Here is a 21941-nt window from a genome sequence, read left to right on the forward strand (position 1 = left end):
CAGCTGGAAGCCTAGCTCCACCAGTTTTGCCATGGTCACTTGTGCAGTGTGAGCGGAGGCGTTGTCTTGCAGGAACAAGATTCCTTTGGACAGCGTGCCGCGCCTTTTGGCCTTCAGAGCTGCCTTCAATTGGTCCAAAAGTTCAATGTAATACCTTGTATTGATGGTGGAACCATTTTGAAGGTAGTCCACTAGCAGCACGCCCTCCTAATCCCAGAACACAGACGCCATCACCTTAGTGGCTGAACTTCTTTGGGCGAGGAGAACCACTGTGCCTCCACTCTTTTGACTGCTCCTTGGTTTCAGGGTCATTCAAATAAATCCAGGTCTCATCCATAGTGACCAGTCGATCCAGGAAGTTCTTATCAGTCCGGAAACACTGACAAATGGACCGGGAAGTTTTCACTCGCATGCTTTTCTGATCTGTTGTCAAACATTTGGGGACCCACTTTGCAGATAGCTTCTTCGTGTTTAAATGTTCATGGATAATGACACAAACACGTTCACCAGAAATCCCCATGATGTCTGCTATTCCTTTAACTGAAATTGGCCGATTCTCCAGTATGAGATTGTGCACAGCATCGACGATCTCCGGAACAACAACCTCTCCCAGTCGTCCAGGACGTTCCTCATCATTGGTGCTGAGGTGGCCAGTTTTAAATTTGGCAACCCACTTCTTAACTGTAGAATATGAAAGGCATTGATCCCCCAATGACATTTTTGTGCGTGACCGGAATGTGCTTGTAAAATACGGGGATGCACAAATATAAGTTAGTGTAAAGCCGGCCTAAGAGCAGAGCTGTCCACCACACTGTAGTCCCGCCACATACAGCTGCTCACATTGTGGACTATGGGCGAAACACAGCAGCAGCCGGAGCGCTATAAGTAATTTTTCTCTTCGGATGCACAGTTGCTCTTCCTCCACCATGCCGCAGTGCTACATGTTTCATCAATGTACCCGGACATGTTACTTCAGGCAGATACTTTTGGATTCTTGGAAGGCTGATCTACAGATGACAGCGGATGGGTAAACATGTCTAAGCAAGGAGTTTAGTGTAAATACAATCCTTTTGTAAGAGAGAACAAGTCTCTATTTTTCGGACATGTTGTGTAAATACTGTTTGAATGGTCATCGGAAGGTTACGATCTCATCACCGAACGCCAGCTTGTAGTCTGGACTTGTAATAGTAAACATTAGCTTTTAACTATACTATATCCCCTTGTACTTGCCGTGTGTGTATATATTATATATGGGTATTCAAGGACAAATCAACCAAGGGCTAACACCTGGCCACTTTGCACATTTGTTCATTAGTAGAATGTATATGAAAATCGCAATTCTCAGACCCATTGGGTCAAGATATCTAGGAGGGTCAATTTTCCAAAGGTTACTGAAAACCATCATTTTTTATAATGGGCATAGGAAGATGTGCGAGGTGTCATTCTCTTCTTAATAAGTAGATTTATAACAGTTTCCCTAACTCTAGAAGTTATAGTAAAATTGGCACAAAAATGTCAAAATAGTTTTGGAATTGAGCCACCCCAGAGAGAAAGCTGAAAAAATGTATATATGTCCCATTCATGGACGTTTCCTACCACAAAACTTCAAGAAGACGTTCTTTGTAGTTTTTGAGAACTGCTTAAGTTTCTAGTGCTGTCTTGTGCTCCTAATGACAGAATAGGGAGGGGCTCAGACAAGGTGAAAGCTATAAGACGACTTGTTCCTTACACCCCTGGCTTTGGCTGAGGGATCTGAGAGAGCACAAATCACATCATCATGTGGATTTCATGGATGGCAGTGATCTGGATGGTGGTCGTCTTCTGTGATGCTGACGATTCCTGCCCAGGTGAGCCTTTTCTTTTATACTGGTTTGGTTTGTAATAAGGTGAGTACTGATATTGAATCCATGAGCTGGTATAGCACATTCTGTATGTGTACTCTAGAAATACTGTAGTACTATTGTTGAGTTCTATGTTTCTTTCAAGTGGACATTTTATTTTAATTTTTTTCTTGAAAAAAAAACTCTTTTTTTTAAGATCCACCCCTCTCCATCTCCCCCGAGGTAAATCTGTAGCTATAGAATGGAAAATAAGCAAATTCCAGCTAAATACATATTTATGGCAGATCTAAAAAGGTATTGTCGTGACTTAATAAGTTGGAACCGCTAACATAGTTGTGATGAGACTCACATTAATTGGCTGGGGGCCAGTGTTGTCTATAGAATAGAAAGAGCAGAGAGTCGCGCTGGTGATGACACAGATCCGCGGCGACTCGACGCAGGACGGATGGCTTCCATTGACTGTAATGGAAGCCATCCGTGTGAGCCTGTGCGAGGCTCGCACTAGAATAGGACATGCGATTTCCCACCCTTTCCCCCCCGTGAGCTGAAAATCGCATCTGATTTCTGCTCATGGGCATATCCTATGGGCAGCATTTGCTGTGGGATCCAGAGGCGAATGTTCACATTAGGCCTTTGAAGTATACATAATTAAGGTAGGAGGGATCGTGTTTTGTCAACAATTTCTTAAAATTGGAGAAGTCTGGTATGGAGCATGTGCCAAACATGTCCTGGAGTATGCCTTTATTTAGACCCTGCCAGAGTGTAACAGGTATAAGAGGAGAAGGTTGTGGTGCTAAGGATGAGGAGGATATTCTCCAAACTTCACAAGTACCCTTCTACATAGGATCTAATTTGGGTTTCATAGAATGGGCTCATTCTGGCATCCAGAGGAGCTCGTAATAAGCTGCTCTTATGGAGATTCTTGCCGAAGTGGCCATTCCTGTATTCTGACATGGACCTGCCAATTCCAACCACCTCCCAAGGTGTATAGCCTTGTAATAGAGATGCGGATCTGGTAGCCCAAATTCTCCCATTAGATTTCTTTTTGATTGGAAGGCTGTGTGCTAAACGTGGTTTCTTATCCTATCAGAGGAATTGAAAACATAACAGTGATTGTAAAAAAAAAAAAAGGATGGAAGATATATTGGAACCATTTTCATAATGCACAAAATCTTGACCATAATATAGTTTTGTTAGAGATTTTTCCTACCAAACCAAGGGCGAGAAATAATCTAAACATCTGTTATATTGCTTTCTCTAATACAGGGGTGTCAAACTCCTTTTCACCGAGGGTCACATCAGCCATATGGTTGTAATTGCAAGACTGTATAGTAATAGTGACCCCCATAGTTGCCCCAGTAGTAATAGTGCTTCTATAATGGCTTTAGTAAAAGAAATCGTTATTTATATAGCGCCAACATATTCCGCAGCACTTACAAAACAGGGAGAATAGATACAAAAACCACTGTTGCATCTAGTACTCGATTAATGGAAACAGTGAGGGTGAGGGTCCTGCTCCAACGAGCTTACATACCATAGATAATGGGGTGATACAGAAGGTAAAGGGGCTGCAGATGTGAACAGTATGGTGAGGTGGAGAGTGTGGGACTCATAGACAATGGTCAGACTTAAGCCATGTGGTGGCCCCAGTAGTAATAGTGACCCCATATTGGTGATCCCAGTAGTATTAATACCCCATGGTGGGTCCAGTAGTAATAGTGATGCCTCTGGCCGGGCAGCATCCCTACGGGCATTTCACTCACCCAGCATGCAGCCCCAGTCTGGCAGCCGCGTCTGTGACCGCTAATCTTTCCCCTAGCGCACACAGACATCGAAGTGTGTGTGTGGGGGGGGGGGGGGGGTGGAACTCCGGTCCGGCGCCGGTGTGAGGGGGCAGTAGTCACAGACTCTGCACTGCCGCCGCCAGACCGGAGCTGCAGGTTGAGTGAGTGGGGTGCCTGTCAGGTTCCTGCATAGCCAGCTAGCCACATAAAATGAGGTGGTTGGGCCTTGTGTTTGACATGTGTGCTGTAATACATCTATTAAACAACTTTTGTCCTTTTTTTCTGTCGATCATCTCCATGTTTGGTCACAGAAGTGAAGATTTTAGGTGTTGGAGACGCGGAGAAGTTGACCATACTCAGAGGATGTCCAGGCTTTCCTGGATCTCCTGGACAAAAAGGAGAAATAGGACCACCTGGAATAACAGGTACATGGTAACCCAACCTGGATGATATAATTCAAAGTGTGATCTGGTATTTAGTCTGGTTATATGAAGCATAGCCTGTACCATCCATCAACTGGAAGCATAGAAGGAATATACTGTTCACCGAATACAAATGTCCCTCCTTTATAGTATTGCAGACGGATGCATAAGAAGGAAGTTTAAAAACGTTTGCAATTACACAGCTGTAATATGGGCATATATCATCCGTATCACAGTCTTACTATCTGGACCAGACTTGACATCACTATAGGGCTCACTCTGTTGGGCACCAGTGCCACTTATATAGTACGCCCTAAAAATGTAATAGATGTTTTTGTGTGACTTCTTACTTCCTTTCATGTTCTTTCTAAGCTATGTTCCATTAATATTTTAGGAGAAAAGGGACCTCCGGGCATCGCTGGAAAGGTTGGTCCTCCTGGTATAAGTGGTAAGTCGTAATGGAACGGTCTACATAGGATTTCAGTGGAAAGAAGTTTGCCCATAAATGTAAACAAATCCACAAGTAATGCTAAAAACGTCTGATAGATGGCGGTCCTACCAATATATCATCAGCATTTTGGAAGAATAAAGGTCCCTTCTTCAAGCTGATGTAACTGGTAGCATAGATGGGGAGGCTAAAGTGAGAGGTGATGGGATACATGCCGCTCTCCATTGAAGTTGATGGTCAGGAAAGCCAACAGATCCTCTTTAGAAGGGTTATTCCTACCTCGATATATCGCCTCTTGTTCATTTGACCGCTCCCAGCCATGTCTAGGTTCTCCTTTTGGGTGTTTTACATTGATTGACATTTCATGCCCTGATGTCATTGTGCCACTGGCATTAACCCTCTCCAATCCACTGTCTGATGTCTAAAGACATTATGATTTAAGGCTGTACAGCTCCGATGTTGGAAGATGTCCGTCAGGGTTCTTTTACTGTATATTGCCAGCTTCTCTGCTGTCAGAACCTAACCAAAGTGTCACTTCATGCAGTACTGGCTTTAGCCAGCAGATAGCGCCGTTGTATAACAGCACAAAAAGAGTAAGCCCCCTAGGAAAACCAGGATACAAATTGGATTGGAAAGGGTTAATGTGCGCGCAAAAAAGAGAGTTAGCGAACCCATTGAAATCAATGGGATCTATTTTCTGTGTATTACATGTGCAAATTTTGTACATGCAAATACACCCGTGTGAAGCCGTCCTTATAGTTTTCTAATCCCATCTCCTGTGGTCATAGCCCCTTCCACAGGTTTGCTTCAGTTCTGCTGCCTGATTATTTTCCCAGCTCATTAGCAAATCCTCCCTCTATAATGCAGCTAGTGGTACATGCAGAAGAGACAACCCACCTAGCGTTATAGAACTACTTTAGGACTTTTACGCATACTCACAAGCCGTCCTATAGAACTGAATAGACTACAGAGAGGTGTCAGGCAAGGAGCTACCACACATGCTCATCGATGCACGCTCCCTAGAACCTAACCACTAGCAATGGAAAAGCAACTATTTTCTTGCAGGGCGAGCTGTACGCTTTATTAGTACCATTTTGGGATACATATATCTTTTTGATCACTTCATTCGTATATTGTTTTGTTTCTGTACTGTTTTGCACTGTTCTTTGTGCAGGAGAAATAGTGCATTATACTATACTATATAATATACAAATATGGAGATTATAGCTCACATTTTTTTATGGGAAAATTTGGTTTTTTCTAAGCATTTAATATAAATTTTTTGCCGTTTTAAAAATTTTATTAATCTTTTTTTCTACATTTTTTAAGTCCTGAAGGAGACTTGAACTTGCAATCACTTCAATAATTTTCATTGTTCAATCCATGCATTGCAGCCTGGGGGCCTTCACTAGGCACTGGGCTGCCATGCTCACCCAGCAGCATCCCACGACTGCATCTTGGAGAACCGATGGGGCATCAGAGGGGCCCTCCACCAGCCGGCTGTTTAGACACTCATTCAGTTTATACAATGGAGTCTAAATAATAATTATAATCTTTATTTATTAATTATTATTATTATTATTATTAAGCATTTAACTGCTGCACTCAGAGCTAACTCAGATTGTAGCAATTGGCCGTGGCTGTCAGGTATCAAAAACAGTTGATGGCCATCGGGTATGGAGGGGACTCTGTTCCCAAGCTGGGTATTTACACCACATAACGTATATTTAAGTGATGCAGTTGGGAAGGGGTTAAATATATTTCTAATTAAAATAAAATTTCCTTATAAAGTCATTGCTTCCTGTTAAATAGACGTCACCCACATCTGTTTTCTTATGGTATATATTTTGCCTTGGTATAGGTGTTGGTGGCTCCAAAGGCGAAAAAGGTAAGTAATTCCAATACATTGGGGGACATTTTTAATAAATCCCCCCCAATCAAAATATTAACGACCACCTCTCTGTGAGTGACTGTGTGAGTTACATGGGATGATGTCACCATCATGAGATCATTCATCTCTGGGGCTTTGAGCTCCTCCCCTGATCACATGACAGCAACGTCATCACAGGTCCTAAAACATGCAAAGCCTGACAGCAGCCGTGTGCTTACAGGACCTGTGATGTCACCGTCATGTGATCAGGGGCAGAGCTCAGAGCCCAGGTGACTGATCACATGACGGTGACATCACAAGTTCTATAAGCACGCGACTGCTGTCTGGCTTTGCTGGTTTACAACCTGTGACCAACTCCAATCTGTTTCATTATATTATATTAGTAAGTAGCCTATTGCCCCACCAGAAACAATGGTAGTAGTCAAAATAATAACGACCTTTCTCCATCTGTGAGTGAGTTACATGGGATGATGTCACAGTCATATGATCAGTCAATAGGCCTCTGAGCTCCGCCCCTGATCACATGACGATGATGTCATCACAGGCCTTTCATCTCTGTGCACTAAATGAGAGATTTCATGTGATCAGTCACCAGGGCTCCATAATGGCTGCTGTCCAGCTCTGCTGCTGATTACGTCACAGTCAAGTGATCAGGGGTGGAGCTCAGAGCACTGCTGACTCATCACATGAGGGTGACATCATCACAGGACCTTTAAACACATAACTTCTGTCAAGCTCTTCTGGTTTAGGACCTCTGATGATGTCACAGTCATGTGATCAGCGGTGGAGCTCAGAGCCATTGTGACTTATCATATGACTGTGTTATCATCAATGGTCCTGTAAGCACACGGCTGCTGTCCAGCTCTGCTGGTTTAGCAACTGTGACCAACTCCAATCCCTTTCACTATATTATATTAGTAAGTGACGCATTGCACCAGTTGTCCCCAGGTTGCCCCATATACTAACGGTGGTTTCCTTAGTGCCCCCTTTGTGCCAATTAAAAAAAAAAAACTGCCAGTTGTTCCCATGAAGAGAAGCTTGTCCTCTCCATCTCCTGTAACCCAGCACAGGCAGCACAATGAGGTGGCATCGTCTCACCACCTGAGGCTCCCGGGTCCGGCGGCTCAGTTAGCAGGACAGCGGTTGTCACACTGCTCATTGACAGTGCAGTAGCCGCTACCACTTGGGCACGGTTTGTATTTGACCTACTGTTACCCCTGCAGATGGCTGGTGCTCTGTGCAACCACACAGGTTGCAGATAGCCAAGACTGGTTATGTTGACAGCTATAGTGCTAAGGAGATGTCACTAATGGCTACCTGTATGTTCTGAGTCCCTGTAGCATGCTGTCTATGGGACCATTTGACAGAATAGAAATAGGCGATTTCCCCAAGCAGTGGAAGAGCGCTTGGAAACTTTGATTTAAAGGGGTTGTCTGCTGATAGAAAATGAAGTATTGTATCTTTAGGCTGGATTGCAGCCGCTTACCCATAGGAGTCAATCTTAACATTTGAAAATGTGGGTAAGAACACTAAGGGTGGACGCACACTTGCGATATTTTCTCACTTGTGCTGCGAGAGCACGAGAAAACTCTCGCCTCGCAGCGCAAGAAAGAGGCCGGTATAGAACCGGCATATTGCAAGTGCTTTCAATGGGGCCAACGACAGCAGCGCTAGCCCCATTGAAAGCCTAGGGAGAATGCCGCGGACTTCTGCCACAGCTGTGGCAGGAGTTTCCTTCATCCCCGCGGGGATGAAGGAATCCTCTGCCACAGCTGTCACAGCTGTGGCAGAAGTCCGCGGCATTCTATGTTATTGCTTTCAATGGGATCGGCACTGCTGCTGATCCCATTGAAATCAATGCTTTCTGCCAAGTCCCGCAGAATGATTATTGGGGAAGGGCTTTAAATATAAGCCCTTCCCCGATAATCATCAATAAGTGTGTAAAAAATTTTAAAAAATGTATTACTCACCTCTCCTGCGCTCAGCCGCGTCCTCCTGCTGGCTCCCCAGCACTGCTATGAAGCTCTTTCAGCAGTCGGGGATTTAAAAATCCCCGCCTCCTGAAAGGGCTGTGCAGAGTGGCTGAGGGCTCAGCCAATAGCAGCTACTGCTTAGCTATTGGCTGAGCGCTCAGCCAATCACACATAGCTCTTAGCTATGAAGGATGAAGGAAGCTCCTGCCACAGCTTTCACAGCTGTGGCAGAAGTTCCCGGCATTCTCCATCTCTTTTCAATGGGGCTAGCGCTGCTGACGCTGGCCCCATTGAAAAGACTGACGATATGTGGGCGTGATGCCGATATCCCGGCGTGATGCCGATTTTTTTTTAGTCTTGCATCGCAGTGGAGAAAAAAAAAATAAAAAATCGCCAGTGTGTGTCCACCCTAACTCTGTCATCTGACAGGTACTATATACACAGCCATATATGAGGACCTTGTTAGAAATGGTGATTTAGACCTGTAAAATGTCCCGATGACAAGGCTGCACAGAAATAAGGTTCTGCCAGAGGACATACAGGAACTGCATTTAGTCTGCCATTAACCAGCATTACACGATGACCCGCTGTAATACAAGCTTGTCATGTTTTCCTCCATACAGGTGATGCTGGATTACCTGCCTCTGTGTATGGTAAGTGCACAAACCGTATGGCGCCTTCATGAGGCTTGAGACAATGTTTCTAGGGGATTCTAAAGGCCCTTTTACACACAACGATTATCGCTCAAATTAGCTCAAAAGCCATCTTTTGAGCAATAATCATTGTATGTAAGTGTGCGCCCACCGTGCACTTACCGTGCACTCTTCATCCATCGCTGACTTCAGGTCAGCATAATATCCTCGTCCCTGATAAGAGGGACCACACACTGTGTTCTCCGTGGGTATCGCTAATAAAATTATTTAACAGCCGCTGCCCTGCTGGAGAACGATAGTGATGTATTTAGAGAACAGACCACCCACTGTTCTCTAAATACATGCAAATGAAGTACTAAAGGGCTGATTAGCCCATTAGTACCTATGCAAAATGATCGCTCAAAGCTATCAGTTTCTTCCGAATTTTGAGTGATCATCTGTGTGTGTAAATGTACCTTAATGAATACTCTGTGTGTCCATTTAAATTTGAACAGCGCCGTGTGTATGAGACCTAAAAGTCAGTTTATTACATTCTGCCCTATAGTGCCATCTGGTTCCACTAAAATCACATACACAGTAGTAAAATGTCATCGGTATCATTCGCCCTGACGTCCAAGGACCGGCATAAGATCGAGGTCTGTGGAGGTCTCTGGGCCCGACATCCTAGACCCATTGTCATGGTGCATCTAATCTCACTCTATAGCACTCTGCAAGTATAGAGATTGGGCCGGCACTTTGTCAGTTCGACCCTAGTGAAGTCACAGGGGGTTGTAATGTTCAGCTCTCAGCAGTGAAGAGTGATAAGCATGGCCATCAAAGCGAGCTGTAATACCAGCCAATCACAGGAAATACCCCAAAAATAAATCTTGGGACCATGTGTATCCATTAAGCATATGGAGCGTGTAAATACGCTGCGCATAAATGCACGCAATTGCTTATATACGCTGCATTTTGCGCAACGTATTTACACGACCGAACCCGCACCTGTATGGTTTAGAAAATATGACATGTTGATGCGGATATTTAGGCATGAAAGGCCGTGGTGACGAAGGGGTTACATAAATTTGCTTTTGTCTATTGTCCCTCAGCCGCAAAAAGTTGCAAGGAGTTACTGCAGCAGGGGGAAGTGCTGAGTGGCTGGTACACCATATCCCCCGCGGGCCAGCAGCCTCTGAAGGTGCTGTGTGATATGCAGACTGACGGGGGAGGCTGGACTGTAAGTGTCGGACGTCTTAAGTGATTATTACATAGTCCTGTGGAATATGTGACATGCTGTATGTCTCTGTGGGGTGCAGGTATTCCAGAGGCGCTCGGACGGCTCCGTTGACTTCTTTCGTGACTGGAATTCATACAAGAATGGATTTGGCAGTCGTCTAAGTGAGTTTTGGCTGGGAAACGAGAATCTTCATGTGCTGACGTCGTCAGGTAATAACTTTTGGCCGCCATTTTTTCCAGAACATACGCCGCATGACCACTTTAATAGAGAGATTCAACAGCTCATTGTGCCATCTATCCATGGGTAACAGAGGACCCTGGGTGCACTAAGAAAACATTTCCCACACTATTACTTCACCTCTACCAGCCTGAACTGTTGGCATCTGGCAGGAAGGGTTCATCAATTCATGCTGCTTGTGCCAAAGTCTGGCTTTCCTATCAGCTCGGTGAAACAGAAATCTGGATTCATCTGAGCAAACTATGTTTTTCCACTGCTCGATGATCCAGTTTTTGCCCACTAGAGTCTCGATTTTCCATTTTTCTTAGACAGCAATGGTACTTGTGCTGGTCATCTGCTGTTATAGTCCATCCATGCTAAGAAGCTACAAGTTGTGTGTTTCGACATGTTCCTTGGAGCACTAGTGTGCTTGAGTGTGCCCTGCCTGTTCATCAGATTGAATCTTGACATCCTCCTCTGACCCCTTTGTCACTAAGTTATTTATGACCACAGAATTCCCTTTTGCAGGAGGGCCATTCAGTATATACAGGGTTATTACCAATGATCTTCCTGATGTGAAACCTTCATAACTTCTTTATACAGAAACTTGATATGAATGGAAACAAACTCAAACATTTATTTAATCAAAACAGGCTATCAGTAAGACGTCATTGTTGCCCAACCAATCACAGCACAGCTTCATTTCTCAAGATGCTGAGGTACAATGAACTCTGCACTGTGATTGGTTGCTTTGGGCAACCAGCACAGTCTTACTGCTAGACAGTTTTACTAAATGAGGCCTAAAAACTTTTATTCAGCCGTAGCTGTTGTTAGTGTGCAATGTCATTCCCGAACAAAGTTTGGTGAGGATCCAACCCAGCGGGCACAGAATTCATAGGCAGTACTCCAATTTTAAGGAAAAATGTTGCATCTATGAGCAAAAATCTCCCGGCCATCCACCAGTAAGCATGGAAACAGCGGAGTGCATCCGTGCAAGTTTCATACGAAGCCTTCAGAAATCCACTGTCAGAGCAAGTAGGGACTTGGACGTCCCGCCACTGACTGTGTGGAAGTTTCTGCGCAAATGTTTGTGATGTTACTCCTACCAATGGCAATTGTTACCGAACCGCAAACCGGACGACAAAGCGCGGTGTTATCGGACCACACCAGCACCGATCTGATGACCTCGTTGTCAGGTGCTAAATTGGTAGATATGACAGCCTGTGATGAGAAGATTGCTAGCAGAATCTATGAATAACGCAAAGTACTTTGTGTTACAACAAGATGCTTTTCATGAGAACTCACAGGAATTCTGTTGATTTGAAGGCATTACAAGTTCTTATACAGAAAGAGAGAAAGCGTTATCATACAAAGTTTACAAAGATTATTGAACATAAGGCTTATTAACATCTTTTGACAAAACTGTCTCAAAGGTCTGAAAGCTCACCTAAACAAGGAAATAGCTGCGGTCAGGGTATTGTTATCTCATTATAGTTGTATTTCTGCCGACAAACTATGTCTTTAAGATAGATAAAAAAAAGATAAGAAATACATACACTTATTGTAGCCTGAAACGTAACAGTTTATGTGCCGTGACAGCGGCGATGTTCTTTCTGCGAGAGTCTGCAGACTGTAATGGAAAGTGATGGCTTGATGGAGTCTTTAGTGCTTAGTGGTGAAGCTGCCTTCCACCATTCGGGTAACAAACGTAGTGTCAGAATCTGGTAGAAGGGAACCCCACATGTCTACGTGGAGCGTATACGCAACTCTTCCGAGGTGAATGTGTTTTGCACTATAACCTGTAAGAAAGTGTCCAGACCCTTCTTTCTCATGAGGACCTTGGACCATACAGATATGGCTTCTGCCACAGTGGGAACAGGAAATCCCAGGTTCTATCCTCCAACAGGATGGGGAGCCCCTCATTGTAACAATGAGGTCAGAAGTGAGGTCAGTAGGCAATTACCAGACAGTTGGTTTGGCCGTGTATCTGGTGACACTAGTGAGCTTCTTCCTTGGCCTCCATGTTCCCCCAGACCTTACGCTTTGTGATGTTTTCTCTGGGGGAGTATTAGTCTACCACCCACCATGATCTGCAGCATTACAGAAGCCATTGCATCAGTCAGTCGTGATACATTACAACATGTATGGCAGAAACTATGCTATGAGTTCCATGTATGTGGAGTGACAAAGGAGGCTCACAATGATCACCTCTGAACATTTTTGATGTTTGCAACAAAACATTTTGAGTTAGTTTCCTTTTGATATCAAATTTACGCATCTGAGTGTCATTATACATGAGTTATGAGGAGTTCAAATCTGGAAGTTAATTTGTAATAATCCTGTCTGTATGTGATATACGTGTGTGTAATTCTATAATATAGTCACACAAACATACTGAGCAAATGTACTGTATAGGGTAAAATGATAAAATTCTAGATACCATTAGAGGGAGTTGCGGAACGTGTTGCACACCGTTCATATATTAAATGCAATAATAAAATAGTATACAGTAAGCGCCCTCTAGTGGCAGTTGCAGGCAACCAGAATTTTCTCTTTTAACTTTCGGTCTATACGGAGGTTTTGGAGCTCTGTATCAGAAAACGGAGGCTTTTATCAACTACAAGTGAAGTACCGCAAGCACTGCAGCTTTCCCTCCTGCTTGTGAGTTATTTTATGTGTGTGAGCGACTATTGATGGAGAACGCCAGGTCCACAACCATTGCTACATGTCTTATTGTACATTCACCCACAATGCCTAGTATTAGCACTCTGTAACATCTATCCATATCTTCCCGCAGGTACATGGGAAATGCGTATTGATCTTGAAGGTTTTGACAAAACGAAGCATTTTGCCAAGTATTCGTCTTTCCAGCTTTTGGGAGAATCTGATAATTATAAGTTGTTACTTGGAGATTTCAAAGAAGGCAACGCAGGTAAGAGGCTGTATGAAAGATCAGCAATAGCTATATTAGAAGAGGTTTTCCCACTAATGACATTTATTTTATCCCATCTCCCAATGTCAGTGGGGGTCCGACTGCTGGGACCCTTGGTATCCCACCATCTCTGGCCTCCAAGCGGCCCAATAGTGCACACGCATGGCCACCACTCAATTCACTTCTGTGGGACATAGGAAGATGAATGCGCTTGGCAATATCTTCTTCCATCCCATAAAAGTGAATGGAACAATGGTCACATGTGTACACCACTGCACCATTCACATGGAGAACTAGCAGTGCACAGATGTATGTGGGAATTACTGGGGGTACCAGCAGTTAGAACCCCAGTGACCAGACATTTCCTATCACTAGTGGGGAGACCCCTCTAAAAAATATGGGGTAGGAGATTATAAATACTCCCAAATATTATTATCAAACTCTGTAATCTAAGACACAAACCACAGAATGCTTTTGGGGTAATCTTATTTACCCCGGGTAACTTGAATTTGCAGTAATAGGAATCAACTGGTAAGAGGAACCTGGTGGTTTGTGAGAGGAACTCTTCAGCCCAGATGCCCATGACAGCTTCTGCCTTGTACCCTGGTAGTCCAGTGTTGCCATAATGCAGGAAAACTGGGGAAAGGGGCTTAAATTTACAGAGGTTTTCCAGGGAAATACTACTGATGACATAGCATCACAATAGGTCATTAATAGTTAGTCCGGTTGAGTCTCCCACTCAGGATGCCAGCTGATTGGGCGTCAACTGTCAGCACCACTACACACAGTACAAAGTGGAAGCTGCTGCTCTGACCCCTGTATAGTTGCCGGCGCTTGTAACTGCAGGTGCAGCTCCTATTGATTTTTATGAGTCTCCAGCCTGCAGTTACATGTGCCGACCACAGGGGTCAGAGCAGCAGCTTTCACTCATTACCCCTTGTTGTAGTGGTGCTGAAAAAATACCCCCAATCAGCTGATTGGCCGCAGTCCTGAGCTACTGGACTGCAGCTGATTAACTATTTGTTATATTGATGATACGTCATCAACAGTATTTTCCTGAAAAACCCGCTTGAATATTAAAAACCTGATGTGGATCATTTTAACCCTTTAGTGACCAAGCCTATTTGCGCCTTAATGACCAGGCCAAATTTTGGAAATCTGACACGTGTCACTTTAACATAGAATAACTCCGTAAAGATTTTGCATATCCAAGTGATTCTGACATTTTTTTTCGCCACATGTTGTACTTCATTTAGGCGGTGAAAATAGACCGATAGAATTTGTGTATATTTATTAAAAGCTTCAAAATTGGGGAAATTTTGAAAAAAAACTCATATTTTCACATTTTCAACTGCAATATCTTAAATATGTGCTAACATAATATAGAAATTTTCAATAAAATATATATTTGTATCTATTTACTTTATTTTGGACGCACATTAGAAAAACTTTCATTTTTTTTAACCATTTATGAGACGTACAAATTTAACATTAATTATTAACATTTTGAGGAACATTTTGTTTTGCTGTACCAAGCCAAGATTACAAAGGCTCATAGGTGTCAGAATGCTAGATACCACCACAAGTGGCCCTATTTTAAAAACTACACCCCTTAATGTATTCACTGAGGGGAGTCAGGAGTATTTCGATCCCACAGTATTTTTTCAGGAATTATTACAATTTAGATCAGAAAAAATAAAATTTCATATTTTTTGCAAATATGTCACATTAAAGACAGGATTTTTTTCTATAATGCACATGAAAATGAGGATTTGCACCCCAAAATGGATACCCCTGTTTGTCCCGTGTTCAGAAACAAAACTGTTGCTGCCCTAATCTTCTGTCCGTATGCACAACGGGGCCCAAACCGAAAGGAGCAGCAGGTGGCTTTCAGATCAGACATTTTGTTTGAAGGTGTTTTAGGCCCCATTGCTCACTTGTAGAGCCCTTGAGCGGCCAAAACGCGGAGGACACCCACAAATGACCCCATTCTGAAAACTAGACCCCTTTACGAACTCATCTAGGGGTGTACTGCATATTTTGACCCCACAGTTTTTGAATCAATCGAAGCAAAGCAGAAGGAAAAAAATTACGATTTTTGTTTTTTGGTAATTGTGTCATTTTAAAAATAGTTTTTTTTGTACAGCACACATAAGAATGAAGACGTTCACCCCAAAATGGATACCCCCATTTGTCCCGTGTTCAGAAATATACCTATTGTGGTCCTAATCTTCTGTCTGGATGCACAACGGGGCCCAATGTGTGGGTCTAGCTCCAAGGTTACAGATGGTCATGCCCCAATGTGTGGGTGCAGCTCCAAGGTTACAGATGGTCATGCCCCAATGTGTGGGTGCTGCTCCAAGATTACAGATGGTCATGCCCCAATGTGTGGGTGCTGCTTCAAGGTTACAGATGGTCATGCCCCAATGTGTGGGTCTAGCTCAAAGGTTACAGATGATCATGCCCCAATGTGTGGGTGCAGCTCCAAGGTTACAGATGGTCATGCCCCAATGTGTGGGTGCTGCTTCAAGTTTACAGATGGCTATGCCCCAATGTTTAGGTTCTTCTCCAAGTTTACAGGTAGTCATGCTCCAATGCGTGAGTTCAGTTTCTAGTTTACATATAATCATGCCACAATGTGTGGGTCTAACTCAAAGTTTACAGATGGTCATGTCCCAATGTCTAGGTTCTGGTCCAAATTTACAGATGATCATGCCCTAAGGGGTGGGTCCTGCACCAAATATACAGATGGCCGTGCCACAATATGGGGGTCCCAGATCTCTATCTACATGGCCACTACTAAAAAATAGCAGTTAGGATATATATGGAAATTTGCATCCATCCTGGTGAAAACACTGAGCCTCCTGGACATATGACAGGCATTGTTATCAGAGGGTTACAGATATGGCTTTTAAATTCAGTCTCCATCAACGCAAATGAAACATAATTAAGTAGTTTATATGGAACTTAAAATAAGTTTTCCTATAAGAATTAGAGAACAGCTTGAAGGGGTTGATGTCAATGAGATCTGTGTCTGCATTACTAGCCTGGGGCGCTGCAAAACATATGGAGCTGCCTGCTTCTGGCTGCATCTACTGACAGCGGCCGAGCGAACAGCTGATCAACGGGGGTCCCAAAGGATCGGTCATTAGTAGTTCAGAACTGGACAACCCTTGTAATCTGATGTCTGACTGATTCATTACATTAATGTTGATTTTTCCAGGGAATGGGATGGATGTTCATGCAAACATGCCATTTTCTACAAAGGACAAAGACTTCTCTGCAGACAAATGTGCCACTTTATATAAAGGCGGCTGGTGGTACAATGCATGCCACCATGCAAACCTGAATGGTCTCTATCACAGCGGGCAGCACGACTCCTATGCCGATGGAATCAACTGGGCCTATGGACTGGGCTACCACCACTCATACAAGTCATCAGAAATGAAGATGAGACCCGTCGAGTAAAATCACTAATATAAAGCAGAAACAAGGCAAGAACTGAAAATGCGGGAGGATCTCGGGCTCCAACTCTGCGCATTAGCATTAATACTGCCATTATTATGCCATACTGTAATAAAAGATGGATTAATAAGCATCTGTAAATATGAAATCCACTGAAGATAACATTTGCTTTATAATTGCCACTGACTGCTGTTTGCAGTGCGAGTAGCTGAATGCTGATCAGGAAGGGTATCACTTCTCCTTAGGGAGAGCACCTAGAGGGTGGGAGAGACTTATAGGGCCATGCAAGCTCCTCTGAGAAATATGCAAATGGAGCTTAATGCCTCTACAGCGTCACCTATTGAAAGGCAGCATTCCTGCAAGTCAATGTTAGATGTTTTAAACAAGCCTCATAACAACAATGACTGGGAATTGTAAGCCAAAGCCAGATTCCATACACAGACAGCTGTTTCGGGGTGATTGCCCCTCATCAGTGTGCAGTAGGTTTTTGGCTTGGCTAGTGACAGGCCTATAGACATGGGTCCGGAAGGGTATTTTCCTTGACGAGAGCACCTAGTAGGTGTGTTCGGAGATTTATAAGGCCATCCCTGCTCCTCTGGCTTGGCATTAATTCCCAGTCATTGTTATAGGACTGGTTTAAAAAGTCTGACATTGATTTGCAGGAATGCTGCTTCCCAATAGGTGGCGCTGCAGAGCTATTATTCTATCTCCCCATTAGCTGAGTGTTGGGATGACTGTTGTATGACTCCTGCATAGTACTGTGCTGGGAGATTATTCCTTGATCACAAGATCTGCATGCTGCATGTACGAATGCTACATGGGTGATGGGGTGTGGAATGTTTAGATATGTGGCTTTGTCATGCTTTGAGGGTGACAGGGCACCTCATTGGTCCATCACACCCGACGCCAGCTGCTAGCTGACCCAGCCTTCTAATTCACCACGGATAAAAGCAAATCCGTTGCAAATCGCTGCACAATATTAACTGCAGAACCGCAGGCCACTTCCAACCAAATGGCATTTATCTGTTCTGAATTAAGAAAAACACAATATGTGAGCGCAGCCTCAAAATGTAATCCCAGTTTTCCATCCAACAATAAGCCAGGGGCTACATGAAGACTTTTAGCGCTACTGATGGCGTGACGGCTACAGCCCACAAGACGTCCTACAACTAACTGGACAAGTTAGTCACAGAGGTACTGCACTTCAAAGAATAACCACAAGATGGCGATAGCTGCCCTCATTTATGTAGAGCTGTACTAGCTAGTTTTCAGCTTTGCTCCACTGGGGTATGATCACACAGTGGGGAGTAAATTTGCACCAAAACTGCAGATTTTGGTGCAAATTTTCACAGCAAAATTTACTCTCTGTATTGCAATAAATTAAATCCTTGTAAAAAATCCGAAGTATGCTGGGGAGTTGTTTTTTTTAAAACCCCATTTGATTACATTCTAAGTACATCGCTGTGGAAGGTTGTCATGCATTCTGCAGCAGTTCTACTGTGTGTGAATTCACCCTTAGCAACCCTCTTCCCTCCTCCAGTCCCTCTCTTCAGCTATCATTACCCACTTCCCCACAAGCTGTAAGCTTTCCCCAAACTCTGGCACCTTCCCCTCCTTATTAAAACACTTCATTATATCCCCTCTGCTTAAAAAAACAACCCTTGACCTGACCAATGCTGCCAACTACCGACCCGTCTCAAACCTCCCCTTCATCTCCAAATTACTGGAACGCCTGGTCTACTCCCGCCTTACTCTCTTTCTCTCTGACAATTCACTCCTCGACCCCCTCCAGTCTGGTTTCCGCTCTCTACACTTGACCGAAATTGCCTTCACAAAAGTATCAAATGACCTGATAAGGGCAAAGTCGAGAGGTGACTACTCCCTCCTAATCCTCCTTGACCTGTCTGCTGCATTTGACACTGTCAACCATGACCTCCTTCTGACTATGCTCCGCTCTATTGGTCTAAAGCAGTGATCCCCAACCTTTTTGGCACCAGGGACCGGCTTCAAGCAAGACCATTTTTACAAGGCCCGGCAGGGTTGGGCGGGGCATGGGCGGGGCTTTGGTTATATGGGGCGGGGTTATGAAGGGGGTTGGCGTTTAGTGCATTCTCATTTAATTATGACATTTAGAATGTCCTGGCAGTACACACATAGGGCAGTATATAATCTATCCCCCCCCAGCACACACATAGGGCAGCATATAATGTATCTCCCCCCCCCCCAGTAATAGACAGCCCCCACCTCTCAGTAATTAGCAGCCCCTCCCCCTGTAATAAGTAGCCCCCCCAGTAATAAGCAGGTCCCCCCAGTAATAAGCAGGTGTCCCCCCCCATAATAAGCAGGTCCAGCCCCCCGTAATAAGCAGGTCCACCCCCAGTAATAGGCAGGTCCCCACCCCAGTAATAGACAGCCCCCCCCCAGTAATAGGCAGCCCCCCCAGTAATAAGCAGCCCCTTCCCCTGTAATAAGTAGCCCCCCCCCAGTAATAAGCAGGTCCCCCCCCCCCCCGCAGTAATAGGCAGCCCCCCCAGTAATAACCAGCCCCCTCCCCAGTAATAGGCAGCCCCTTCCCCTGTAATAAGTATCCCCCACCCCCCCAGTAATAACCAGCCCTCTCAGTAATAGGCAGCCCCCCTGTAATAGGCAGCCCTCCCAGTAATAGGCAGCACCTTCCCCTGTAATAAGTATCCCCCCCAGTAATAACCAGCCCCCACAGTTATAGGCAGCCCCTTCCCCTGTAATAAGTAGCCCCCACCCCAGTAATAAGCACCCCCCCCCCCGTAAGCAACCCCCCCAGTAATAAGCAGGTCCCCCCCCGTTAAGAGAAAGCCCCTCCAGTAGTAAGTAGCCCCCCCCAGTAATAGGCAGCCCCGCATAATAGGCAGACCCTTCCCCTGTAATAAGTAGCCCCCCCAGTAATAGGCAGCCCCCACCCCCAGTAATAGGCCACCCCCCCAGTAGTAAGCAGCCCCCCAACCCATATACTTACCTCCTCCTTGCTGTCGCTCTCTGTCTGCTTGCCCTGACGTCAGTGTGCAGCCCAGAACGCTTCCTCCCTGAGTCCTCTCGTGCGGAACTAATGAGCAGGGGACTCGGGGAGGAGAATCCTGGCTGCACACTGACCTCCGTGTGCACCGGGATCAGCGCGATTACCAGTGGGGAGCTGCAGCGCCCCCGCTGGTAATCGCTTCAGTGGTGAGCGGCGTCGGCACGCCGTGGGCCACAAAACACAAGGCAGTGGGCCTTGTGTTTAGAGCAAAAGTTCCCGGCGGTGCCGCGGACCGGTGCTAAACACCCAACGGCCCGGCCCCGGTCCGCGGCCCAGTGGTTGGGCACCCCTGGTCTAAAGGACACTGCTCTCTCCTGGTTCTCCTCCTAACTCTCCAACTGCTCTTTCAGTGTCTCCTTTGCTAGTTCTATCTCCTCTCCACTTCCTCTCGCTGTTGGGGTCCCCCAGGGCTCGGTCCTTGGCCCCCTTCTCTTCTCTATCTATACTGTCCCAATTGGACAAACCATCCACAAATTCGGCCTCCAATACCTTCTCTACGCTGAGGACACCCAACTATACACCTCTTCCCGTGAGATCTCTGAACCATTCCTCCAAAATCTCACCGACTGTCTGTCCGCTGTCTCTAAAACTATGTCCTCCTTTTTTCTCTTATTACAATAACAATTATAAACTACACTACACCAGCAATGAAAAAAATCCTGGCCACACGTATACTGAAGCCAGGGACCCTCAATCAGGGACATCTGCCTACCACATGGACCAGAAGCCAGAGCCTATAATGTTCCATTTGTTTGTTACATTGCTCTTCCTGCAGCTGCCACTAGGGGGTCTGATTTATATACCGCTGTATACCAGCTCTATTCGCCCATCTTCCTCGAGAGATCTGATTTCTGCATAGGAGAGGAGTAATGTTGACGTTGTGGAGGTATTTCAGAACTCTGGAGAGAGCCTGACTGCCATCGAGCCGGCATGAAGGAGGGAAAAGTGGTGACGACATTCTTTACATTAAACTTATTTTGGACTTATTTTATATAATTCTAATCCAGTGATAAAAATCTGATTGGCGGGGGTCTCACTGCTGAGACCCTCACTGATCCTGAAAATAGGGTACCTGTGTCCCCCTCACCTCCTGTTGACCATGAATGGAGTAATGGCGGACCATGCACGCTGCTGCTCCATTCATTTTAATGGGACTGACAGAAATAGCGGAGTGCTTGTACTTGGCTAGCTTTGGCTGTCCCATTGAAATGACTAGAGCAGCAGAGGGCATGGTCCGCCATTACTCCATTCAGGCTGTACTGCAGGGGGTGCTGTGGGCCCACAGAGGAGGAGAGAGGAGAGGGTGGGGGCGGTGGCACCATCATTACAGACCCTGTGTCTGTTGGAACCATTTCCAGGCGCTTGGCTGAAGGACATTACATGTACAGCCTTTGACACCCACCATCGCCTCTGTTTGCATTGGTGTCATAAATGACGAAACTGAACTGGAACCGGGTTGTCTTCAGTGATTAGTCCAGGTTTAGTTTGGTCACTGATGACGGTCATGTTCGTGTCTGGAGACCTCGGGTGAGCACCTCAATCCTGCCTTTGCTGTGTAGCGGCACACTGGCCCCTGCTGGTGTGACAGTCTGGAGGGGAATCAACAAGCATGACAGTCAGTATGAGGGACAATGACAGCTCAGCGATATGTTCAGGACATCCTGCAGCCACATGTGTTCCTCTCATGGCGGCTTCCAGCAGGATAATGCTCGGCCGCACACACAAGGGGGTCACAGGAGCCCCCACAACATTGTCACACTTCTGTGGCTGCCCGGTCACCAGATTTATCACCAATAGAACATGTATGGGACCATCTGGAATGGCGACTGCAACAGCCTGTGATTTTGCACAATCTAGAGGTTCAGTTACAGCAAATGCGAAGCGATATACTACAAGATACCATACAGAACCTGTATGCCTCCATGGCCAGCCATATCACATCTTACATCCAGATTGTGCAACAGGGTACTAGAGCTTCTATATCTGCCCAGATCACATCGTGTTTCCAAGCTAGAGGCGGGCCAACAAAGTAATAGAGTCTCCATGCC

General features: G+C 45.2%; 1 protein-coding gene across 2 annotated transcripts; it reads left to right on the plus strand.

Annotated features, from left to right (window-relative positions):
- The first annotated feature begins 1696 nt into the window (after positions 1–1696).
- LOC136580264 (ficolin-2-like) lies at positions 1697–16982 on the plus strand. 2 transcript variants are annotated; one of them, XM_066580681.1, is made up of 9 exons: positions 1697–1847; positions 3937–4050; positions 4442–4495; positions 6357–6383; positions 8983–9012; positions 10101–10228; positions 10308–10437; positions 13242–13376; positions 16600–16982. In XM_066580681.1, the coding sequence occupies exons 1-9, from the start codon at positions 1778–1780 to the stop codon at positions 16842–16844; spliced, it is 933 nt and encodes a 310-aa protein (XP_066436778.1). In that variant the 5' UTR covers positions 1697–1777; the 3' UTR covers positions 16845–16982. The 2 variants fall into 2 exon arrangements, with proteins under 2 accessions (XP_066436778.1, XP_066436780.1); XM_066580683.1 differs by lacking the exon at positions 6357–6383.
- The last annotated feature ends 4959 nt before the right edge of the window (positions 16983–21941 follow it).

This window comes from Eleutherodactylus coqui, chromosome 10, assembly GCF_035609145.1.
Source record: "Eleutherodactylus coqui strain aEleCoq1 chromosome 10, aEleCoq1.hap1, whole genome shotgun sequence".
In the NCBI taxonomy this organism is placed as follows: domain Eukaryota; kingdom Metazoa; phylum Chordata; class Amphibia; order Anura; family Eleutherodactylidae; genus Eleutherodactylus; species Eleutherodactylus coqui.